Consider the following 21,724-nt stretch of genomic DNA (forward strand, 5'->3'; position numbering starts at 1 on the left):
TTCTTCTTGTTGTTTATCCTTTATTCTTGAAGAGGACCATAACATGAGAGTGGTGCTGCCATGGCATGCAAGTAAGCTGGATTTTAGTGAGGGAGGGCTGTGGCAATGCAAGGTTACCTGCTTCATCCTCCCCTCCAGAGCCATCTGGGTCTCCTAACAACACTTATCTCTAATCTATAGGCATTTTCTCTGGCTGTCCTCCATACCTGAAATTTCTTCCTCCTTATCTCTATCTATTGGCTTCTTTAAGTCCCAACTAGAATTCCATCTTTTACGGGAAGTCTTTCCCAAGTATTCTTATTCTAATGCCTCTGAATAATCTAGTTTCAAGTACATGTAGGATTATTTTTAGGACTTTTTCATTCTGCTCTTATTAGATGATGTAGAATCCCTTTTGACATGAACCCTTTTTAGAATTATTTAGTGTGCATTTAAAAAACTTTTGCAAGGGCAGCTAGATGATGCAGTGGATAGAATGCTGGTCCTGAATTTAGGAGGACCTGTGTTCAAATCCAGCCTGAGTCATTTAACACTTCCTAGCTATGTGACACTGGGCAAGTCACTTTAACCCTGAGTGCCTTAAAAAATTATTTTTTGCATTAGTTATAAAATAGATAAAGAAAAGAATATGTTAATGAGTATTAATTAGTATTTCTATGATTTGCAATTTTCTTAGGCTGAAATGGCTCAAATTTTTGAACTCCTGAATACCAGTGACCACAAAGTATTTCTTGGTGGTTTGTGCTAGATCAGACATTAGAGAGTTTTGAAGGAAAAGAAAAGTGGTCTTAATTATATATTCTAGAAAGGGGGAAAAGAAACTATCACCATCAATTTGCCTTATTTGGAAGGATAAATTTTAATTATTTGGGTTTTTTTTTTAGTTAAATTTTGAAAATTATTCCAGAAATTTGAATAGGGATTATGAAGTTGTAGACAAGTAATTGAAAATTTAGAAGCTAAAAGCAATTTGGATAATGGAAGAAATAGGTAGATTTTTGGGAAGAAACTATCGGTTAATTATCTACCATCTAGAATGGGAATTTAGGTTTCTGGATTGTAATTTAAATTATAGACATGATTGGCTCTTGGCCAGGGAAAAGTGTATTTTATAAGGTTTTTAAGTAGTTCAGTGGCAGATTGGAAGAAGTTTCTTAGTGGAGTCTCCCACGGATCTACCTTTGAGATTATGATAATCAGAATTTTTTAGTCAGTGATTTGAATGAAGGCATAGATGACACACTTAGGTTTGCAGTTAATTCAAGGCTGGGAAGGATAGTTAATAAGTTGGCTAACTACTGGAACTCTGTCTTCCCAGAAATCAGCTGGAGTCAGGATCACTAACCGTCTTTATTCTTGATCTTTTACGGTCAAGGTCAGGGGGTTAGGCCTAGCAACGTCACACACATCTTCCTCCCTCAAACGCCTGAAGAGACTGAGTCAGCTTCTGAGTCTCAATTCCTCTTCTTACTCCTCCCACACACGTCACTTCCCCCTCTTTGTCCCACCAATCAAGTCAGCACAGAAGCTGGGGAGGGTCAACCTTCAAACAAGTTAATAGGGAACTGTCCAATTGGCAATTAGTCTCATGTGCTTCATTATCCAAGTGCATTGCTCAGTTCTAGCCCTTTACAGCTAACAGAATCCAAAAATTTTTTTTTGATTGAAATGATATCAAGAGGCACTCCCTAGTACAAGGGAAAATGTGCTGTATTTTAAATGAAGGTCTACATTGGAATTTCAGCTGTTATTTGGACAAATCCCTTAACTTCTCTGGGCCTCCTTTTCCTCAACTCTAATTAAAGAGATTAACTTAAGTGGCTTCTGAAGTAGTTTTTAGTTCTAGATCTATATCCTTATAGTTGAATCTCATAAGATGAAATTTAATAAAGGTAACTGTAAAATCTTATATTGTAGTTAAAAATTTGGTATATTTTTGGGGAGGGAGAAGACAAGGAGAGATGGGAATTGTATTAAAATATTTGAAAGACCTTTAGATCAAAGAGTGATTAATTAGACTTGTGTTTGCTCTGGAAAAAAGAACCAAGGAATAATGAGTGGGCTTTTCAGAGAAGCAGATTTTAGTTTAATGTTAGAAAAATTTCTTCCTAAAAGTTGAATCAGTTGTTTGGGAAGTAGTATATTCTCTACTTTATGTGTAGCCTATGTGTATTTTATTTATGTGGAATTTAGATTACCATTTTTGAAGGATTTTATCGAAACACCTTTGCAGAAAAAACTTTTCTAACAAACTTTTAAGTTTGGTTGGACCAGATGACCTCGGGGATCCCTTCTAACCATGAAATTCTGAGAAATAAATGTTAGGATATTTTATCTATCTGTCTGTCTGTCTGTCTATCTATCTATCTATCTATCTATCTAACTATCTATCTTTGCTGAGGCAATTGTGACTTCCCCAGGGTCACACAGCTCATAAGGGTTAAGTGCTTGAGGGCATATTTGAACTCAGGTCCTCTTGACTTCAGGGCTGGTGCTCTACTACCACACCACCTAGCTACCCCTTAGGATATTTTATTAATGGATATTTTTCATGAAAACTAAAAATAAGTTCTTTGTACAGTTCTCTTAAAGATCTCTATTGTCTGTGGTAGAGGACTGATTTTATTAAACCGTATTAAGAAATTGTGGATTGAAAAAAATTTGCAGTCAATATATGTGACGTTGACATCTTTGGTTTCTTCTACCTTTGTTAGTATCATGTAACTTTTCCAAGGTTTATTTTCCCTATCTATAAGATAATTGCGATGTTATAAGAATAATGGCAGTTCCATTTTGGTCATACTTGTAAATATATAAAGATCCTTATATTAAAGATAAATTATAACATTATTATCAATAGATAATCATTAGCACAGGAATGTATATATGTGTGTGTCTTTGTGTGTGTACATAAACATTGTTTCCAATAAAGCAAATATGTTTCACAGTATTGTAAACTAAGTGATACGAAATTGGAAGATAATACAGAGGAATCTCTTTCCCATTGGTCTTAGTTAAGTCCTTGATTTGACACAAAAATAGTTTTCTTCTAAAAGTATCTGATTTCTTATAACTGTATTTAAAAGAACAAATTAACAAATTTTGTAATATCTATAAAGAAACAATTACTATTTGATCATAGCACTGAAATTTTTGTTTTTATGAAGAAACTTGACAACTATACATATGAAGTAATAAAATATATCATTTTAAATTAATTATTAAAAATTAATGTTAGCCATTAATAATTAAATAATTATTAATTTAATTAAATATTAAATAAGCCATATTTATATTCTATAATGCATTAGGAAGTATTATCTACTTTCCCCGAAAGAGGAACTTAGGTAATATCAACTTGATTAAGGCCACACGGGAAGTCTTCACTAAAATTGTGGTGAGAACATAAGTAAATTCTTCTAAGTGAATTTCTTAAAACAAATAAATAAAAAAAAAAACCCTCAAAATTATCAAAAATATGGAGAGGATTTGGGTTAAGAAGACAGAAATGAAAGCCATATTGTTTTTGATGTATACAGTAGACCAACATGGTATTAAGAGGAAATAATGAGGAATTCCAGAAACAGTTCATTAGTTTGCCTGAGAGCTATGATATTGTATGATTTTAACAAATGTTATAATTCTTCTTCCAGAAGTGATAATTTCATGATTTCTCTTAATAATAATTGGAAGAAATCTTCCTTCAAAAAATTGAGGAACCACATGGAAAAATCATCTTCTGGACCAATTCACTTACAAAGAAACTGGGTCCCAGGGTAGAAGGATCACTTTAGAAAGAGATTTTGGTTTGGACTGGATTCATCCCCACCTTCTGGTAGCTTAGGAATGATGGAATGAAATGGGATGCCCGTAAGTCATTCAGTTAAACAGATTTATTTCCTCATAACAAGGAGGGAAATCTGACAAGGATATGAAGCTCAGACATAGAAAAGTGATTCCATTTAGATCAAATCTCCTCTCTTTCTGAATTGCTTGGAATGGTCCATCCACCACATATCCGAGGTGGGCTGGAACTTTTCCAGGCGACTTATCCTCAGGGGATGAGGAAGTCTTGAGCCTAAGCCTGATAGGAAATTCTTCTAAGCAAATTCCTTAAAAACAAAACAAAACAAAGAGTCAGGAAAACTTGGGTTTAAATTTTACTTAATAATACTTGCTAGTTGGGAATTATAATAGCAACTACCTCACAGTGTGATCATGAGGCTCATATAGAATAACATTTGTAAATGCTTTGTGCAGTATTTGGCCTAGCCTAATTTTCATTGTGGGTTGACTAATGTTTGAGAATTGTTCCAACCACATGGCTCTGCTTATTTTCTTTTTTCTCTACACTCTTTTTCTTGGCCATCACATTAACTGCCATATATGTAATTACATTCTCTGTGCAGATGATTTTCAGATCTCCTTGTCATTTCTCCTTACTCCTGAGCTCTAGGCTCCCATTTCCAAATATCAGATGGATACTTTCACCTGGATGTATCATAAGGATCTTATTCAATGTATATACAGCGAAATTCATTATCTTTCTCCTTAAACCCATCTCTTTACCTCATTTACACATTTCTGATCATTTCTTTCAGTCACACAAGTATACAGTGTAATAGTTTTCCTTGATTTTGTTTTCTTGTTTCTCCTATCTAACCCTACTGTTAATAACCCTTGAATTCATTTTCTTCTCTTTATACCCAAACCACTCTAGGCTAGACTTTTATTCCTTCTAGTTTGGATTATTTGCTGATGGGTCTCTGCTTTTAGTCGTTCCTTTTTCTAATCCATCATTCACACATCTGCCATTTTGATATTCCTTAAGTACAAATCTGTCATTCCATGTTTAAGATGCTTCAGTAGATCCCTCTTGCCTTTAATGTAAAAAAACCCAAAATTTTGATATACAAAGTTCTTCTTCCTATTTATTTTTAAATTTTTATTTAATTTTTAATTTATTGGATAAAACAAACATTTCCATAACAGTGTAATTTTAAAAAAAGATTGCATGTGAAACTGCAAATCCATTATGTACTATTTGCTATACCTTTTAAATTTATAATAAAGTCATCATGTAAATTTCTTTTTCCTTATTTTCTTTTTTTTCTTCTCTTGCCATAAAGATGGCTATCATTAGGAGTGTATGTGTGTGTGTGTGTGTGTGTGTGTGTGTGTGTTAAAACCATTATATACATACTTCTATTCATCAAAACCTCCTTTGGATGCAGATAGTATCTTCCATTATATGCCCTTTGTAGTTAGTTTGGTATTTATAATAATCAAAATAACTTATTTGATCAAAATTATTCTTAAAACAATATTGCTGTTACTATATACAATGATCTCTTGGTTCTGTCCATTTTACTTTTCATTATTTCAGCCTAGTCTTTCCATTTTTTTCCCCAAAGATCACTGAGCTCATCATTTTTTATAGTACAGTAATATTCTATTTTTAAGACTCATCACTCCTCCCTATGCACTATGTTCTTTATATAGACTGCCCTACTTGCTGTTCTTTATATATAATACTCCATTTTCCAGGTCTTGTTCCACTTGCATTCATTCTATATCATATTTTTGGAAGGGGCAATATTAATCTAAAGAGTGAACAGAGGAGGGCACTTAGGACAGGGTAAGATCTCAAAGTCTTTGTCACATGAAAATTAGTTGAAGGAAACACTTATGTTCCCTTGGAAGATGCAAATACATGATAGCTATTTTCAGGCATTTCAGGGACTGTCAAGTAGAAAAAAGAGTAAACTTCTTGGATTTAGAAAGCACAATTAGAAGTAATGTGTTAAATTTCAAAGAGCCAAATTTAGGGTTAAAACAAATAAAAACTTTCTAATAAGGTTGGCTCTCTGCAAGTGAAATGGGTAGCCTCTGATAGTAGTGGATTTTCACTCTCTAGAACTATTCAAACAGAAGTAGAGGGGGTTCTTGTGGATGTATAGGTTAGATAAGATGTCCCTTTGAGGTCACTTCCAACTCTGGGATTCTGTGATTGTTACCTTTTCACATGATATATAAATCTGTTCTATAGCATACCTGAGAAGTAGTCATGTAGCTTTTGTTTGACCTTTGTCAGTGATCTTGAATTCAATATTTAAATATGCAGACGATTTTATATTTAGGCAGAATCTAATTTTTTTAGACTAATCTATAAGTTGAACTAAATTTCTTTCCCCTACTGTAGCTTCTGTCATTTGTTCCCTATTCTGGCCTTAAAATACTCTACTGAACAATTCTAATGACTCTTCATTATGATAGCTTTTTTTCTAGGGTTTCCCCCTCTCCCCCCACTGAGGCTGGGGTTAAGTGACTTGCCCAGGGTCACACAGCTAGGAAGTGTTAAGTGTCTGAGACCAGATTTGAACTCCGGTCCTCCTGAATTCAGGGCTGGTGCTCTATCCACTGCGCCACCTAGCTGCCCCCGATAGCTTTTCAAACATTTGAAGATAGTAATTGGATCATTGCTTTTGTAGGATAAATATCCCCAGCATTTGTATGCTATTATTTCACATCCCTTCACCTTCTTCATTTGCTCTTTGGAAAATTTCTAAGGTGTCATTTTTCTTAATACATGATATATGGATGTGAATATGGTGTTTTAGTTTGACTAGCTCAGACTATAGTATAAGCTTTTCATGTGATTTAGAATTATTCCCTGGGCATATGTGAATCAAAGTATCATTATTAGAATAAAGTATGAAGGTGTATGTAATGTGTGTGTATATATATTGTGTTATAGTGTTTGGGGAGAGGTTCAGAGTAACAATTTTTCCCTTATTCTAGTACTCAAGATATTTGGACATTGTGAATAGGGCTATTTTAAATGTTACACATAAAATATAAGGACACTTGTGAAGTTTTACTCTATATGTACATGTATACAAAGTATGTAACAATGTCAGTATGTGGGGGAGTATATTGATTTTTTTCTGCCATAAATGATAACTTTTATTTCTTTGACTTTGTTTTCTGTCACGTCCCAAGACCCATACTAATAATATTCAGACATAGGACATTTTTTGCCAGGCACAAATGAGTTTTTTCTAATCTTTCAGAGCCTGGGCCATCATCTCTTGGGAGTATGCTTATGCCAGCTCAGGAAACTGAATGGGAAGAGCTCATTCGGACTGGCCAGATGACCCCTTTTGGCACACAAATCCCTCAGAACCAAGGAAAAAAGCCTAGAAAATTAATGCTTAATGAAGCATCAGACTTTGAAAAATATTTGGCAGATCAGGCAAAATTATCATTTGAGAGGAAGAAGCTATGCATACAGAAAAAAAAGAAGAAAATTCAAACTTCAGTTGATTCAAATGCAATCCCAAGTTTAGATAAAAAAGAAAAGAACAAGACCAATGGGAAGCAGTTGAAAGCAGATAAGCACTTGAAAAAGCATATTAAGAAACTTCAAAGGAGGGCTGTTCAGTTTCAGGGTAAAATAGGATTTCTAAAGGAAAAGAAAACATTGGAATCAAAGAAGGCCAAGTATGATCAAGGAAGTGAAAGTGAAGATTCAGAGTATATACCTGAGGAAGAAGAAGAAGAGGAGGAAGAGGAAGAACTGGCACATAGGCAGGATCATACATTGAAATGTGTCTCCAAGCAGAGGAAGCAGCAGACTAAAACTACAACAAAGGAAATTGATGATGAGTATCTTCCCAGCTCTGGAGAAGAAGAACCCATAGCAAAAAATGGCAAAATCAAGAGATGCCGAGATGATGGAGATGGAAATTATTATAAACAACGGTTAAGGTTAGTCATTAAGTTGGACTTATTTAGGAGTTATTTAGTGGATAAACTGTGAAGTTGTATAGCCAATTTTTGCATCAGCAATGACAGTAATGGTAGCTTACATTTTAATAGTACTTCAAGGTTTGGAGAGTGCTTTATATTTATATACTTCATTTGAGCCTCACAACTCTGTGAAGTAATTATTTACAGATTTTATTAGCTGTTTTACAGATGAGGAAACAGTCTCAGTGAAGTTAAAAGTGTTTTGCCATTATTATTGAAGTTAATGTCGGAAGCAGGATTCATTCTGAATCCAAGTCTAACAGAATCCATTATGCCACATTGCTTCATAATGCAAATTGTTTCTTTTTTCCATTTCTATATTTGAAAATTGAATCCTTCAGGTTTATAAAAAATCAAGAACTCTAGATATTACTTAGTTCTATCCTGGATCCTGTTTATTTACTAGCTACATAATGATGAGCAAGTTATTTAATATTTGTGCCCTAATTTCTTCATCTGAGAAATGGAAATCATAATACTTATTCTTTTCTTTCAAATTTTTGGAATTACTATGCATTATCCTTGGAGGTCAGAGTTCAGTTAACATCAGTTATCTTGAACACATATGAGAAATAGGAGGTAGTGTCTGAGCCTCTGATTTTATTTTGTTGGACATCTGTGGGGTGGCCCATTCCTACAGAAGAAATTGACGTTTAATAGCTTGACAGCAAGGAAAGAGAAAGAAAAATGACTTTTACAATTGATCATAGGATCCCAGACCTAGAACTTGAAGAATGCTTAGAGATCATCTTACCAGCTTTCTCATTTTTTAGTTGAGGATGGGTAAGGACAAGGATCAAATCAAGAAAGTGTTAAAGAAACATTCATTTTGGGAAAAAAATATTAAAAATGGATAAAATACTGATTGTGGTACTTAAAGAGGTAGATTTCAGGTATCTTAGAAATTCATTTAAGTAGAGTTTTGCATGTTCCAACAAATCCAAATAAGTGAGATTGTGCTAGAATTTAATTTTAAAGAAGTTATATATGGCATTATAAAGAACTGTTAATTCTGGAAATACATTTAGAAAATGAAGAAGGTATATATTGAATTTCTCTTTCTTTATAATTTTCATTTTCTCTAGGAGAAATAACTTTATTTGATTTCATATTAATTTAGTTTGTATAGATAAGGTTAAATGGAATATTGGTGTGCTTACTCAGTACTTTAAAGTTACATCAAATCTGTGGTAAATAAACAATTTTCAGGCAAGGAAAATTAATTGTGCTTACCATACCTTACCTTGGCCTGGCTAAATAACAATAATAATCATGATCATGATAATAACCTAAATTTTACATGAATCGTGGCTTCAAGTTTTATTTGGTACTTTATAGTTCAAGGTTCTGCTTAATTACTTTGATGTTCCTGATCTGTTATTTAAAGGTACTAAAGACATCTGTCAAATTTAAATACTGCTATTTTAAAACAAGTATAATTTCTTTATTTATTTGAAAGTGCCCATTAAAATAACTTTTGATTTGAACTTTGGAGCCTATCTTTTTTTTTCTTTCTTTTCTTTTTTGCTTATTATCTTTGAACTATCTTATCTTTTCCACTGCTGAAAATTCTGTTTCTCATTTAAATTTAGTCTCTTTCTATCTATTGGATTCAGTTCAACAAGGGTTTAAATATCTACAAAACACTGTGTATAATAGATGCTATATAAATCAACCAGTAAACATTTATTAAGCACTTACTGTATGCCATGCACTGTGATAAGGCATTACACAAAAGATACCACAAAAAGCAAATATAATCCCTGATCTCAAGCAGCTTACAATTTAAGGAGGAAAACAATTTGCAGTTATAGACAAAGCAAAGTATTTACAGTATAAATAGTAAATAACAGAAGGATGGCTCTGGAATCTAGAAAGAATGGGGAAGGTTTCTTGCAGAAGAAGAAGGGGTTTTAGTTGGGACTTAAGGGGAAGCCTGAGAGGTCAGTAGTTGGAGCAAAGGAAGGAAAGTGTCCCAGACTCGGGGTTAGCCAGAGTGGAGAGATGAAGTGTCTTGTTTGTGAAACAGCTAGGAGACAAGACTCACTAGATTGAGGAATACATGTGGGAGGGTAAGGTTTAAGAAGCCTGGAAAGGTAGAAAGGGTTAGGCCAAAAAGGGCTTTGAATGTCAAACATCATTTTGTATTTGCTCCTAGAAAGCAGTAGGAAGACACTGAAGTATATTGAGTAGTGGGGGGGGGAGATGGTGGGGGGGTGACATAATTGGATCTCTCCTTGAGGAAAAACACTTTAAAGGCTGAATGGAGAATAGATTGGAGTGGGGACAATCTTGAAGCACCAGACCCACCAGGAGGCTGTTGTAGTAGTCTGTATGTGAGGTGATGAAGGTCTGTGCCGGAGTGGTGGCAGGGCCAGTGTCAGAGAAGAGAAGGAAGTGTGTTTGAGAGGTACTATAAAAGTGAAATTGACAGCTTTGGGAACAGATTGGATATAGTAATGAGTGAGGAAGAGGAATCTTGGAACACCATTAGGTTGTGAGCCTGAGGAACTGGAAGGTGGTGGGGAGAAAAATAGGAGGGCCTAGGGGGAAAGATAATGAGTTCTATTTTGGACATACTAAGTTTAAGATGTTAGCTGAGCATCCAGTTTGATGTGTCTGAAAGGCATTTTAAGATTCAAGAAAAATTCAAGAAATCAGGATTGGAGTTAAGAGAGTAGGACAGCGAAACAAGATTAGAGGATCAACAGTATAGAAATGATATTTCAATCCATGGCTGGTGATGGGATCATTAAGTGAAGTAGTATGGAATAGACTTTTTCTGCTCGTGATCCTTTTTTGCCCAAGAAATTTTTTTTTTTTTTTTTTTTTGTGACTGAGGAATAGGTCTATAAAAAGTTGTACAAATCAGTTACTGATAATAAATCATAATTTTTGTGACCCCCCCCACATTCACTTTTAAAGCTCCAAAAAGGGTCATGACCTACAGTTTAAGAAGCTGGGATATAGAGGGAAAAGAAAAGGGAGCCCAGAATAGAACCTTGGGAGACACCCACAGTTTGAGGGGCTTTGACTGAAGCTAGGGCAGTGAATGGGGGTGTTGTCTTCTTTGGCCATGTTGGCATGCCTTTTCTCTGTGAGAGTACTTGGTTGTAATGCAGGACTGTAGATTCTGATTTTGCAGATAGTGTGATGTACTGCACATGGGTTGGGGGATGGTGTAGATCAGTGGTCCTCAAACTTTTAAAATAGGGGCCCAGTTCACTGTCCCTCAGACTGTGGGAGGGCTGGACTATAGTAAAAATAAAAGCTCACACTCTGTCTCCGCCCCTCAGCCCATTTGCCATAACCCGGTGGGCCGCATAAATGTCCTCAGCGGCCACATCTGGCCCACGGGCCGTAGTTTGAGAACCCCTGGTGTAGATGTCGCATCATTATATGGCAGCAGCAGCTTGGAGAGCTCTTTGATGTCCGATTCCAGACACAGCTGGTTGACTAAACCTCTAACCCTTGTGAGTCATTCTCTTTTGGTGGTCATCATTACCTATCTTCCTGGGCCAGTGTTTTTCCCAGTGAAACAGCTGAAAACCAGATATAAACTGGCACTGAATGCTGGTATGCAGCCTGTAGAACAGAGAATGGGATCTATGCCTTTCTTTAGACAAAGTTATTTTTGTCAGAAGCTTCCTTTGACCTTGAAGACATATATGGGACTATTCTAAATAAAACCCTTTCTGGACTTCCATCTGATCAAGCTATTATCCCATCTTTCTTTTTCCTTCGCTGTCAATTCTTTATTAAATGTCATTTTTACAAAAGTCATTTTTACTTACTGCTTTAACTTCCTTTCATCCACTTTTTCATGAGCTTTTTTCAGTATGAATTCCATTAGCAAGATAACTGATCCCCTTATCACTAAGCCTAATGGCTTTTTATCTCTTCTCTTCATCTTGATTTCTTGAGGAATTTGACCTAGTGGATTACTCCATTTGATAGCCTCAATTCCCTTGGCTTCTGTGTCACTACCCTTATGATTCTTATTCTGTCCCTCTGCTCACTCTTTTAATTTCTTTTGGTGGCTACTCATTTTCTTTCCATATAGTCCAAGATTTTGTCCTTAATTTCTTTTTTCCTCTTCACAATACTTTTGTCTTTATTTCTGTAACTTCTTCACCCTGTCCAATCATTTGCCATGTTCTTTCCTTACTACCACTGTATACACCATGATTCAGGCTATTGTCATTTCTCACCCGAATTTTCCTAATTGTTTTTTTCTTTCTCTAGTCTATTTTCTTTTCAATTATCTATCATTCATACTGGGTTCTGAGAAATCTTCTCAAGAAATTTGCCTGCTATGTCTTTTGTATTCTAACTGCTGACTTTTCATAGCTTACCGAGGTGAGGACTGGACTTTGAGACAAGAAGACCTGAAATCGAATTGTCCTATTTTTCTCCATGTGTTGTATAATCAAGCATGACTGCTGTTTGTCCCTCTCTTCCCAGTCAAGTACTGTTATTTCCATACCTTTGTTCATGCAACTCCCTTGTTTGCAGTGACTCCCTTTTCTGCCTTGCCATCCCCATTTTGTGACATTTTTCTCTTCAAGAGCCTGTCTCTTTCATGAAGCCTTCCCTGATACCAACTTCCTCGCCTAGATTGATCTTCTATTTTTAAATGTTATGTAGTACTTTGATTGAACCTCTCCTTTGCTCTTATTTCCCTCTCCCTCACATCATAGTTATTAATGTCTCTTCCCCATTATTATATCTAATAGATAGTATTATATCTAATACTTGGTATAATTATCTTTCTTTGCATACCTATTATCTAGTAAGTCTTTTTTCAAGTAGTAGTAGTTTTATAAATTATTATTCAACATATATTGAATTGGATTATTAACTTTGGAGTTACCTTTTTGTACAAATATATATTTATGTCAAAAGGAAGGATCTGAAATTTTTGAATTATTTGTTATGCAAAGGACCATGTTGTGCAAGGAAGTCCTTTAATAGAAGCATTTGTGGTTAAGTTGTGGAATATTGCTCACATACATACATACATACAAATGTAAACATTTGGGGGATTTTTAAGTAAAGAGAGAATAATAGTATTAATAAAAACCTATTTTCCTTATTACATTAATTTTTAAAAATTAGATAATTATTTTGATTAAATAATGATTAAACTTCAGTGTTTTAAGGATCTGTGATTTCATCTGTATGGGTATTCAAACATTTTTGGCATTTTAGGAATGGCCAGAGCCTATGTCTATTGCTGTATGACATAGCCATTTATAACCCAGAATCACCTTCATTCTGTTATGGAACAACAGAGTAGGTCTTCTGTGAAGAAAACTTTTTAATATGCTTGCTTAAATTCAATGAAACAGATTTTGTTCTTGATGTTAAAAATATAAAACAAAATTATCAAAGCCATATCCTAGAATGATTTTTTTTGTTAAAGTTAGAATAATATCTTAAGTGAATTTCAGAAATGCCAGTAACTCTAATTGCCACCAAAACATTCCTTGTCTTAAAATTTCACAACTATAGTTATTGTAGCTATTAAACTGCAGCTGTCCATAATGAAATGTTTACACTAATACCCCTAGACACTTTTCAGTCTGGGAGATGCAATAAGAAAGTAAAATATTCAGAATTGAGATGTGTATTAAGAACATTTTAGAATTATCATTCACTTTTATTTATGCTTTGTTCCATGTAGATCTTCAGTTTTTTATGCAAATAGCTGATTGAAATTATAGCAATTTTCCCTTAGGTGAGAAAAAAGACCTTTAGGATTACATAAGGTAGCAATGGTTTGGTGATAAATGATTAATATAAAGCTATGCATTTTGAAACACAGAAAATGAGATTTTTTTCTTAAATAAGATTTCAAAATATATATCCAAAAAAGCCTATTTCATCAAGCTGTGGGGTAATGTTTTTATAGCCTGTCTTGGTTATTTTGCTTAACACTATCCACTCTAAACTGCAAGAATTCAAAATGGGTAGCTCCTCAATGTATTTTTACCTTAGTGTGTTCTTTTTCTGACAAGTATCAAATCTTTTTTTAACAGGCTGTTTCTAACTACACTTTTTTTTTCTGCCTTAAAAGTGGTAGGGCATCTCTATAAATGTGGCAAGTGATCCTGCCTCTAAAACTTAAGATTCATCTAAGACAAATCTTTGATGTCTCCTATGTCATAATCAACTGCTTCACATCTACATGATGCCGCCAAGGCTTAGATTGCCCTTTCTCTGCCCTGTTGCCTCATCCCATTCTTAGGATTTTATTTCATGACTTTTTCAAATACTTGACAAAACTTAATTCCATAGCTTCTTCCTGTAATTTGGAGTTCAAGGATTATCTTTTCCAGAAAGCTTTTCTTGATATATAATAGTCAACCACTGACCAGAATCATTGCCAGAACTATTCCAAAATGTTTATATTTTTATTTGTGGAATCATGGGTGTATGAAACTCCATATTGGAAAATGCCTTCCAACAATAAATATCTGTAGCTTACCTATAATTTATAGACATAGAAGTACTGAGTATTTATGTAACTTGACTATAGTCACAGAGCTTGTGTTGGTAAAGAACTTCAACCCTGGTTTGCTTGACTCAACTTACCTACCATGCTGCCTGTTTTTGTAGATATTCATGTCAGACTTGTTTTCATTAAGGAAAGACTATTATTTGGGTCATTTTGTGCCAACAGTCTCATTATTATGTTTTGTACCTTTTGATAAAAGATGTTAGACATAGCTTTTTCTCAAAATATATTGATATGAGAAAATAAAGGTCTAAGAATTTTGTCTTACATCTCTAGGAATTTGATCCTAGGTACCAAATAAAATCTTAACAAAATACACACATGGTATTTGAAGTAATATGTGTCTCTTCAGAGTAATTTAATTAATATCAATTATAATGTCAGTTATATAAAATCAAGATTGCTTAGTGGATTAGAAGATCAGATGTTCTATATTATTATTTCCATGTATATGTGGAGAAAAAATAAAGATGAATAAATAGGTTTATTCATTTTCATTTTTTGTTATCTTAGGGTATGGCCATTTCTATTCATTCCTCAATTAATATACAATGTCATATTAGTTCATATTCATTTTCATCTTGAAATGCATGAATGCATCTGTTAGCAAGTGGCTTTCAGAGTTCCTTGGAAAACTGAGGTGAAGTTCTTCACATCAGAGAATTTAGATATGGACACATATATTTATCATTTATAAAGTTGAATATTGAGATCAATTGTTTTTGTCTCAAATATTGATCTTTTGTTGAGAGAAGCAAATTGCTTAACCTGAAAGGTGATTTTTGTTTTCTTTTGGGTTTTTTGAAAATTCTGCCTTGTTGCTACTCTGAGAGTCAACAGCTGATGAGAGAAACATTTTCCCTTTTTTAGTCTGTCTTGGATTATTACTACTTTGACATAAGTGTAAGATTTGAATAAGAACAATAGATATCTCTACTAAGACAAATCTTTGATGTCTCCTATGTCATAATCAACTGCTTCATATCTACATGATGGCTCCAAGGCTTAGATTGCCCTACTTGTATCTACTTGTATCTCTCACATTTATTCACTAATCCTGAATATTATTCTGGAGTCTTGTCATCCTACTAAATCCAGCTGACTCTATAATAAATCTTTGGGATAGATTTATGGAACTGAAACTCTGTGTATATATTTATTTAAAAAGAAAAAAAAAGAAACATGCTCTGCTAAAAATGGGTGGTTTGCAGTGGTAACCGTGGGGCAGTTCTTAAGTCAATTTCAGTATACTAGAAGTGTTTTGGTTGGGCCAATTGGACTTTCATGGTCCTGAGTAAAACTTGCAAGATGTTAAGGGACTGGTCTAAATTGCGCTGCCAAATGGAAGAGCTCATTTTCTACCATTTCTCAGCTTCCTCCTGCCTCTTCCCTCTGTTTCCCCTTCATTAAGTTATCAGTGTTTCTTTGGGAAAGAGGAACTGGCAAAGATCTACTAGATTGTAGGACTAAAAGAGCATGGATTAATTTTTTCTCATGAGTAGGGTTAAATTTGTTATTTTTAGTTCATTTTAAACATAAATCCCCAAACCTCAAATTTATGTTTGATTTATTTCCATATGAACTTTTTTTTAGTATGGTCTTTTAAATGTAGGTTTCCTGCTTGCTTTTCTTTTGTAACTACAACATACTATGATATTCACTATCATGAAATGCTTGCCTATCCAAGTGTCTGGTTTATGTAGACAAAGCTTGTACATCAAAATTGCCTTAGTCCTTTTAATTTTAAATATTTACATATCGCAATATATATATATATATATGTGTGTATATATTATATATATATATATACACACACACATACATACACATATGTATACACATGTACATATACATATATGATAGCAAATCACCTGAATGGTATATAGAGCAAAAATTTCTTTTTTTTTTTTAATTTCTTTTTTTATTAAAGCTTTTTATTTTCCAAACATATGCATGAATCATTTTCAGCATTGATTCTTGCAAAATCTTGTGTTCCAATTTTCCCTCCCTTCCCCATATGGCAAGTAATCCAATATATTTTAAATGTGCAATTCTTCTATGCATATTTCTTTTTTTGTTAATTTTATAATTATAACATTTTTTGACAATAATATGCATAGGTAATTTTTTTTTAATATCCCTTGTACTCCCTTCTGTTCCAAATTTTTCCCCTCCTTCCCTCCACCCCCTCCCCTAGATAGCAGGCATTCCCATACATATTAAAATATCTTATAGTATATCCTAGGTACAATATATATGTGCAGAACCGGATTTTGTTGTTGTTGTTGTTGTTGTTGCAAAGGAAGAATTGTATTCGGAAGGTAAAAATAATCTGGGAAGAAAAACAAAACAATGCTCACAGTTTACATTCATTTCCCAGTGTTCTTTCTGTGGGTGTAGCTGAGTCTGTCCATCATTGATAAATTGGAATTGGATTTAGCTCTTCTCTATGTTGAAGATATCCGCTTCCATCAGAATACATCCTTATACAGTATCATTGTTGAAGTGTATAATGATCCCCTAGTTCTGTTCTTTTCACTCAGCATCAGTTGATGTAAGTCTCTCCAAGCCTCTCTGTATTCCTCCTGTTGGTCATTTCTTACAGAACAATAATATTCCATAACATTCATATACCATAATTTACCCAACCATTCTCCAATTGATGGGCATCCATTCATCTTCCAGCTTCTAGCCACTATGAAAAGGGCTGCCACAAACATTTTGGCACATACAGGTCCCTTTCCCTTCTGTAGTATTTCCTTGGGATATAAGCCCAGTAGTAGCACGAGCAAAAATTTCTTGAGAAAATATGATGAGTACATTCCTTAAAACATTTTAATTGACAAAAAAATTTTTCCCCTTTCACTATTCTTCCTCATTGGGAATAAAAGAAAAGAAAAAAAAATCAAAACAAATGTTCTTACTGGCTTTGTCCCTTCCCCCTTCCCCCCCCCCAAAAAAAAAAAAAAGTTTTAAAACTGGATGGTCTTATCTTTATAAGTTATAAGTTCAGTGACCATTATGACAACCCATTGCTTATCAGCACATACTCCTTCTATTTCTGATCTGGACTGGTTTGCTCTCTCCTTTCCATTTTGGTCAGTCTGATATGACCCCACTCCTGGGAGCTCACCATATTTATGCAGACTTAGTGTTGAACATCCAGTAGATTTTAGCTGTACTTCACCTCAGAGGTTTCCCAGCCTCATCCTCTCCAGTAGCAGAGACTAGATGAGAGCACTCTATAATTGACCTCCAAAATATTTTTTTCAATAGTATTTTATTTTTCCGAATACATGCAAAGATAGTTTTCAGCATTCATTTTTGTAAAACCTTGTGCTCCAAATTTTTCTTCCTCCGTTTTCCCCAAGGTAGCAAGCCATCCAATATAGGTTAAATATGTGGAATTCTTCTTAATGAGGGAAAGGAAAGGGGGAACCCCATTTCTTGGCACAAAGATCCCATGAGGCGCAGTGTCCCCTGTAAATGAATTACAGGCCTGAAAACCTAGATTGATAAAATAAAAGGTTTATTGTAGAAAATTTTGAAGTAAAGTTCACTTAGAAAGACGCCAGGTGGCCTCTGGGCCGGCAGGGATCCTTACATGGCCGGAAGGATACCATGTGTTGGGGGGAAGGGCTCCTGCAAAGAGAGAGCTCCGGCTTGGCTCTTTTATACCTAAAAGATTGTGGGTGGTACCCCAAGTTCTTGGCAGGCTTTTTAGTTAGCTCAGATCCGGTGGGGGTCTGGGGGAAGCTGAGCTGATAGTGGGGCTGGGCCCAGATATTCAAAAGGGTACTTTTGACCAGAATTTGTGAATCAAGGTCAGCCATGGAGGTTGGGCAATTAGAAAGGAATCTTAAAGGGACCTCAACCCCTATCATTCTAAACCTATTTACGTATTTTTTCTTCATGCTGTGCAAGAAAAATCAGTTCAGAAGGGAAAAAAAAACCCACGAGAAAAAATATAACAAGCAAATAACAAAAAAAAAGGTGAAAATACTGTGCTTTGATCCATATTCAGTCTCCATAGTTCTCTCTCTGGGTACAGAATGCATTTCTATCCCAAGTTTATTGGAATTGCCTTGAAAAGACACTTCATTGTTGAAAAGAGCCAAATCTGTCATCACATAATCTTGTTGATACTGTGTACTATGTTCTCATAGTTCTGCTCACTTCATTCAGCATCAGTTCATGTCTTTTCAAGCTTTTCTGAAATCACTCTACTCATCATTTCTTTTATTACTTCCATTACATATTTAGCTGTTCCCCAACTAATAAACATCCACTCAATTTCCACTTCCTTGTTACCACAAAAAGGGCTGCTTCAAACATTTTTACATATGTGAGTCTCTTTCTTTCTTTTGTGATCTCTTCGGGATACAGACCCAGTAGAGACACTGCTGGATCAAAGAGTATGCACAGTTTGATAGCTCTTTGGGCATAATTCCAAATTGCTCTCCAGAATGGTTGGATCAGTTAGTTCACAATTCCACCAACAACGATTAGGGTCTGCATTTTCCCATGTCCTCCAATATTTATTGTTATCTTTTCCTGTCATTTTAGCTAATCTGAGAGGTGTGAAGTTGTACTTCAGAATTGTCTAATTTGCATTTGCCTATGATCAGTAGTGATTTAGAGCATTTTTTCATGTGACTAGAAATGGCTTTGACTATTTATCTCTACCCCCCAAAATATATTGATGAATATATTCTCGGACCACAGAAATGCATAAATGTTTGCATATCTAGTGGGATTGGTTTTTTTTCATATATGTAATACAGCAGGTTCAAATTTAATTTTTTATTTTTATATTGGTGTTGGAGAATGGGGATTAACCCAATCTTTTAGAACTAGTCTTTTAGACTATCCCATTCAACTATTTACTTTGTGGGAGTATTTAGTTTCAGATGGACTTCCCAGATTTAACACCTCTCTCTCTCTTTCTCTCTTTCTAATAAAGCTTTTTATTTTCAAAACATATGCATGGATAATTTGACAACATTGACCCTTGTGTTTCAGATTTTCTCCTCCCCCACACTCTCTCCTAGATGGCAAGCAATCCAATATATGTTAAACATGTTAAAATTTATGTTAAATTCAATATGTATAAACATATTTATACAATTCTCTTGCTATACAAGAAAAATCAGATTAAAAAAAAGAAAGTAAATGAGTAAGAAAACAAAATGCAAGTGAACAACACCAACAAAAAGAGTGAGAATGTTATGTTGTAGTCCATGTTCAGTTCCCACTGTCTTCTCTTTGGGTGTAGATGGCTCTTTTTATCAGAAGATCATTGGAAAGAGCCATAAACAATGATATCCTGGTTCTGCTCACTTCATTTAGCATCAGTTCACTCTCTTCAGGCCTCTCTGAAATCATTCTTCTGATCATTTCTTATGGAAAAATAACATTTTATAACATTCATATCCTATAACTTATTCAGCCATTCTTCAAGTGATGGGCGTCAGTTTTCAGTTTCTTGCCACTATGAAAAGGACTGCCACAAACATTTTTGCCTTTAAGATCTCTTGGGAGATAGGCCCAGTAGAAGCATGGCTGGGTGAAAGGATATGTACAGTTTTTAGCCCTTTGGGCATAGTTCCAAATTGCTCTCCAGATAGGCTAGACCAATTCACAATTCCACATCAATATATCAGTGTCCCAGTTTTCCCACATCCCCTCCAACAATTGTCCTTATCTTTTCCTGACATCTTAGACAATCTGCAAGGTGTATAGTGGTCCCTCAGAGTTGTCTTAGTTTGCATTTCTCTGATCAGTAGTGATTTAGAGCACCTTCTCATATGATTAGAAGTAGTTTTAATTTCTTCATCTGAAAATTGTCTGTTCATATCCTCTATTTATCAATTGGAGAATGGCTTAGATTCTTATAGAGTCAATTTTCTATATATTTTAGAAATAAGGCCTTTTATTAGAACCCTTAGATGTAAAAATGATTTCCCAATTTATTGCTTCCCTTCTGATCTTGTCTGCATTAGTTTTGTTTGTACAAAACCTTTTTAACTTAATGTAATCAAAATGATCTATCTAGTGTTTATTTATGAGTTCCAGTTCTTCTTTCCTTCACAGATCTGAGAGGTAAACTGTGTCATGTTCTTTTGATTTGCTTATAATATCACTTCTTATGTCTAAATCATGAACCTATTTAGATCTCATATGGAACTGCCTTGAAAAGACACCTAATTGTTGAAGGGCCAAATCTGTCACAGCTGATCATCACATAATCTTGCTGATCCTATGTACTATATGGTGTTAGGTGTGGGTCCAGCCCTAATTTCTTCTATACTAGTTTCCAATTTTCCCAGCAGTTTTGTCAAATTCTGAGTTCTTATCCCAAAAGCTGGGGTCTTTGGGTTTGTCAAATACTAGTTTCTATAGTTATTGCCTATTTTGTTCTGTGATCCTAACCTATTACACTCATTTACTACTCTATTTCTTAGCTAGTATCATATAGTTTTGATGATTGCTGCTTTATAATATAGTTTTAGGTCTGTCACAACTAGGCCACCTTCATTAGCACTTTTTCATTAATTCCCTTGAAATTCTTGACTTTTTGTTTTTCCAGATGAACTTTACTATTTTTTTCTAGGTCTGTAAAATAATTTCTTGGGAGTTTGATTGGCATGGCACTAAATTAGTAGATTAATTTAGGTATTATTGTAATTTTTATTATATTCACTTGGCTTACCCATGAGCATTTGATATTTTTCCAGCTGATTAGATCTGAGTTTATTTGTGTGGAAAGTGTTTTGTAGTTGTGTTCACATAGTTCCTGACTTTCCCTTGGGAAGATAGATTTCCAAATATTTTATACTATTGACAATTATATTAAATGGAATTTCTTTTTGTATCTCTTGATGCTGGACTTTATTGATAATATATAAATGCTGATGATTTAGTGGATTTATTTTGTATCCTTCAACTTTGCTAAAGTTGTGAATTGTTTCTAGGAGTTTTTTAGTTGATTCTCTAGGGTTCTCTAAGTATACCATCATACATTCCTTTCTTTTTGTGGTGATCATAGAAGCAGGAAGTGGTGGGTAGGAAATGATAGTTATGGGTTAAGAGGAAAGAGGAATTATAGCTTTTAAGAAGAAATTAAATTTTTTCATGTCCTCAGATTCTGAGCAAAGTGCAGTTTCTAGGTGTAATCACTAGGTGGTGCAGTAACTCAGCATATAGCTGCTTTTCAGCATTTATGAGAGGAAAACTTACTCGGTTTGTGGGGGTGTGCGGAGAGGAAGGGTAAGAGAGAGACTGAGATATTGAGATATTTTTGGCAATGCCCTGGGAATCTGAGAACATTTGCAAATCTAGTGCTAAGAAATAGGATTTTATTAATGTACGTACATATCTGTAGATAGACTC

At 34.5% G+C, this 21,724-nt stretch overlaps 1 protein-coding gene across 2 annotated transcripts in view; it reads left to right on the forward strand.

Annotated features, from left to right (window-relative positions):
- ERCC6 (ERCC excision repair 6, chromatin remodeling factor) overlaps positions 1-21,724 on the forward strand; it is a 110,710-nt gene that overhangs the window by 18,046 nt on the left and 70,940 nt on the right. For both annotated transcript variants that reach the window (XM_074296099.1, XM_074296100.1), the window contains exon 5: positions 7,074-7,770. In XM_074296099.1, coding sequence (XP_074152200.1) covers positions 7,074-7,770 — 697 coding nt within the window. The remainder of the gene's footprint in view (positions 1-7,073; positions 7,771-21,724) is intronic.

The sequence above is a fragment of the Sminthopsis crassicaudata genome, chromosome 2 (genome assembly GCF_048593235.1).
Source record: "Sminthopsis crassicaudata isolate SCR6 chromosome 2, ASM4859323v1, whole genome shotgun sequence".
In the NCBI taxonomy this organism is placed as follows: domain Eukaryota; kingdom Metazoa; phylum Chordata; class Mammalia; order Dasyuromorphia; family Dasyuridae; genus Sminthopsis; species Sminthopsis crassicaudata.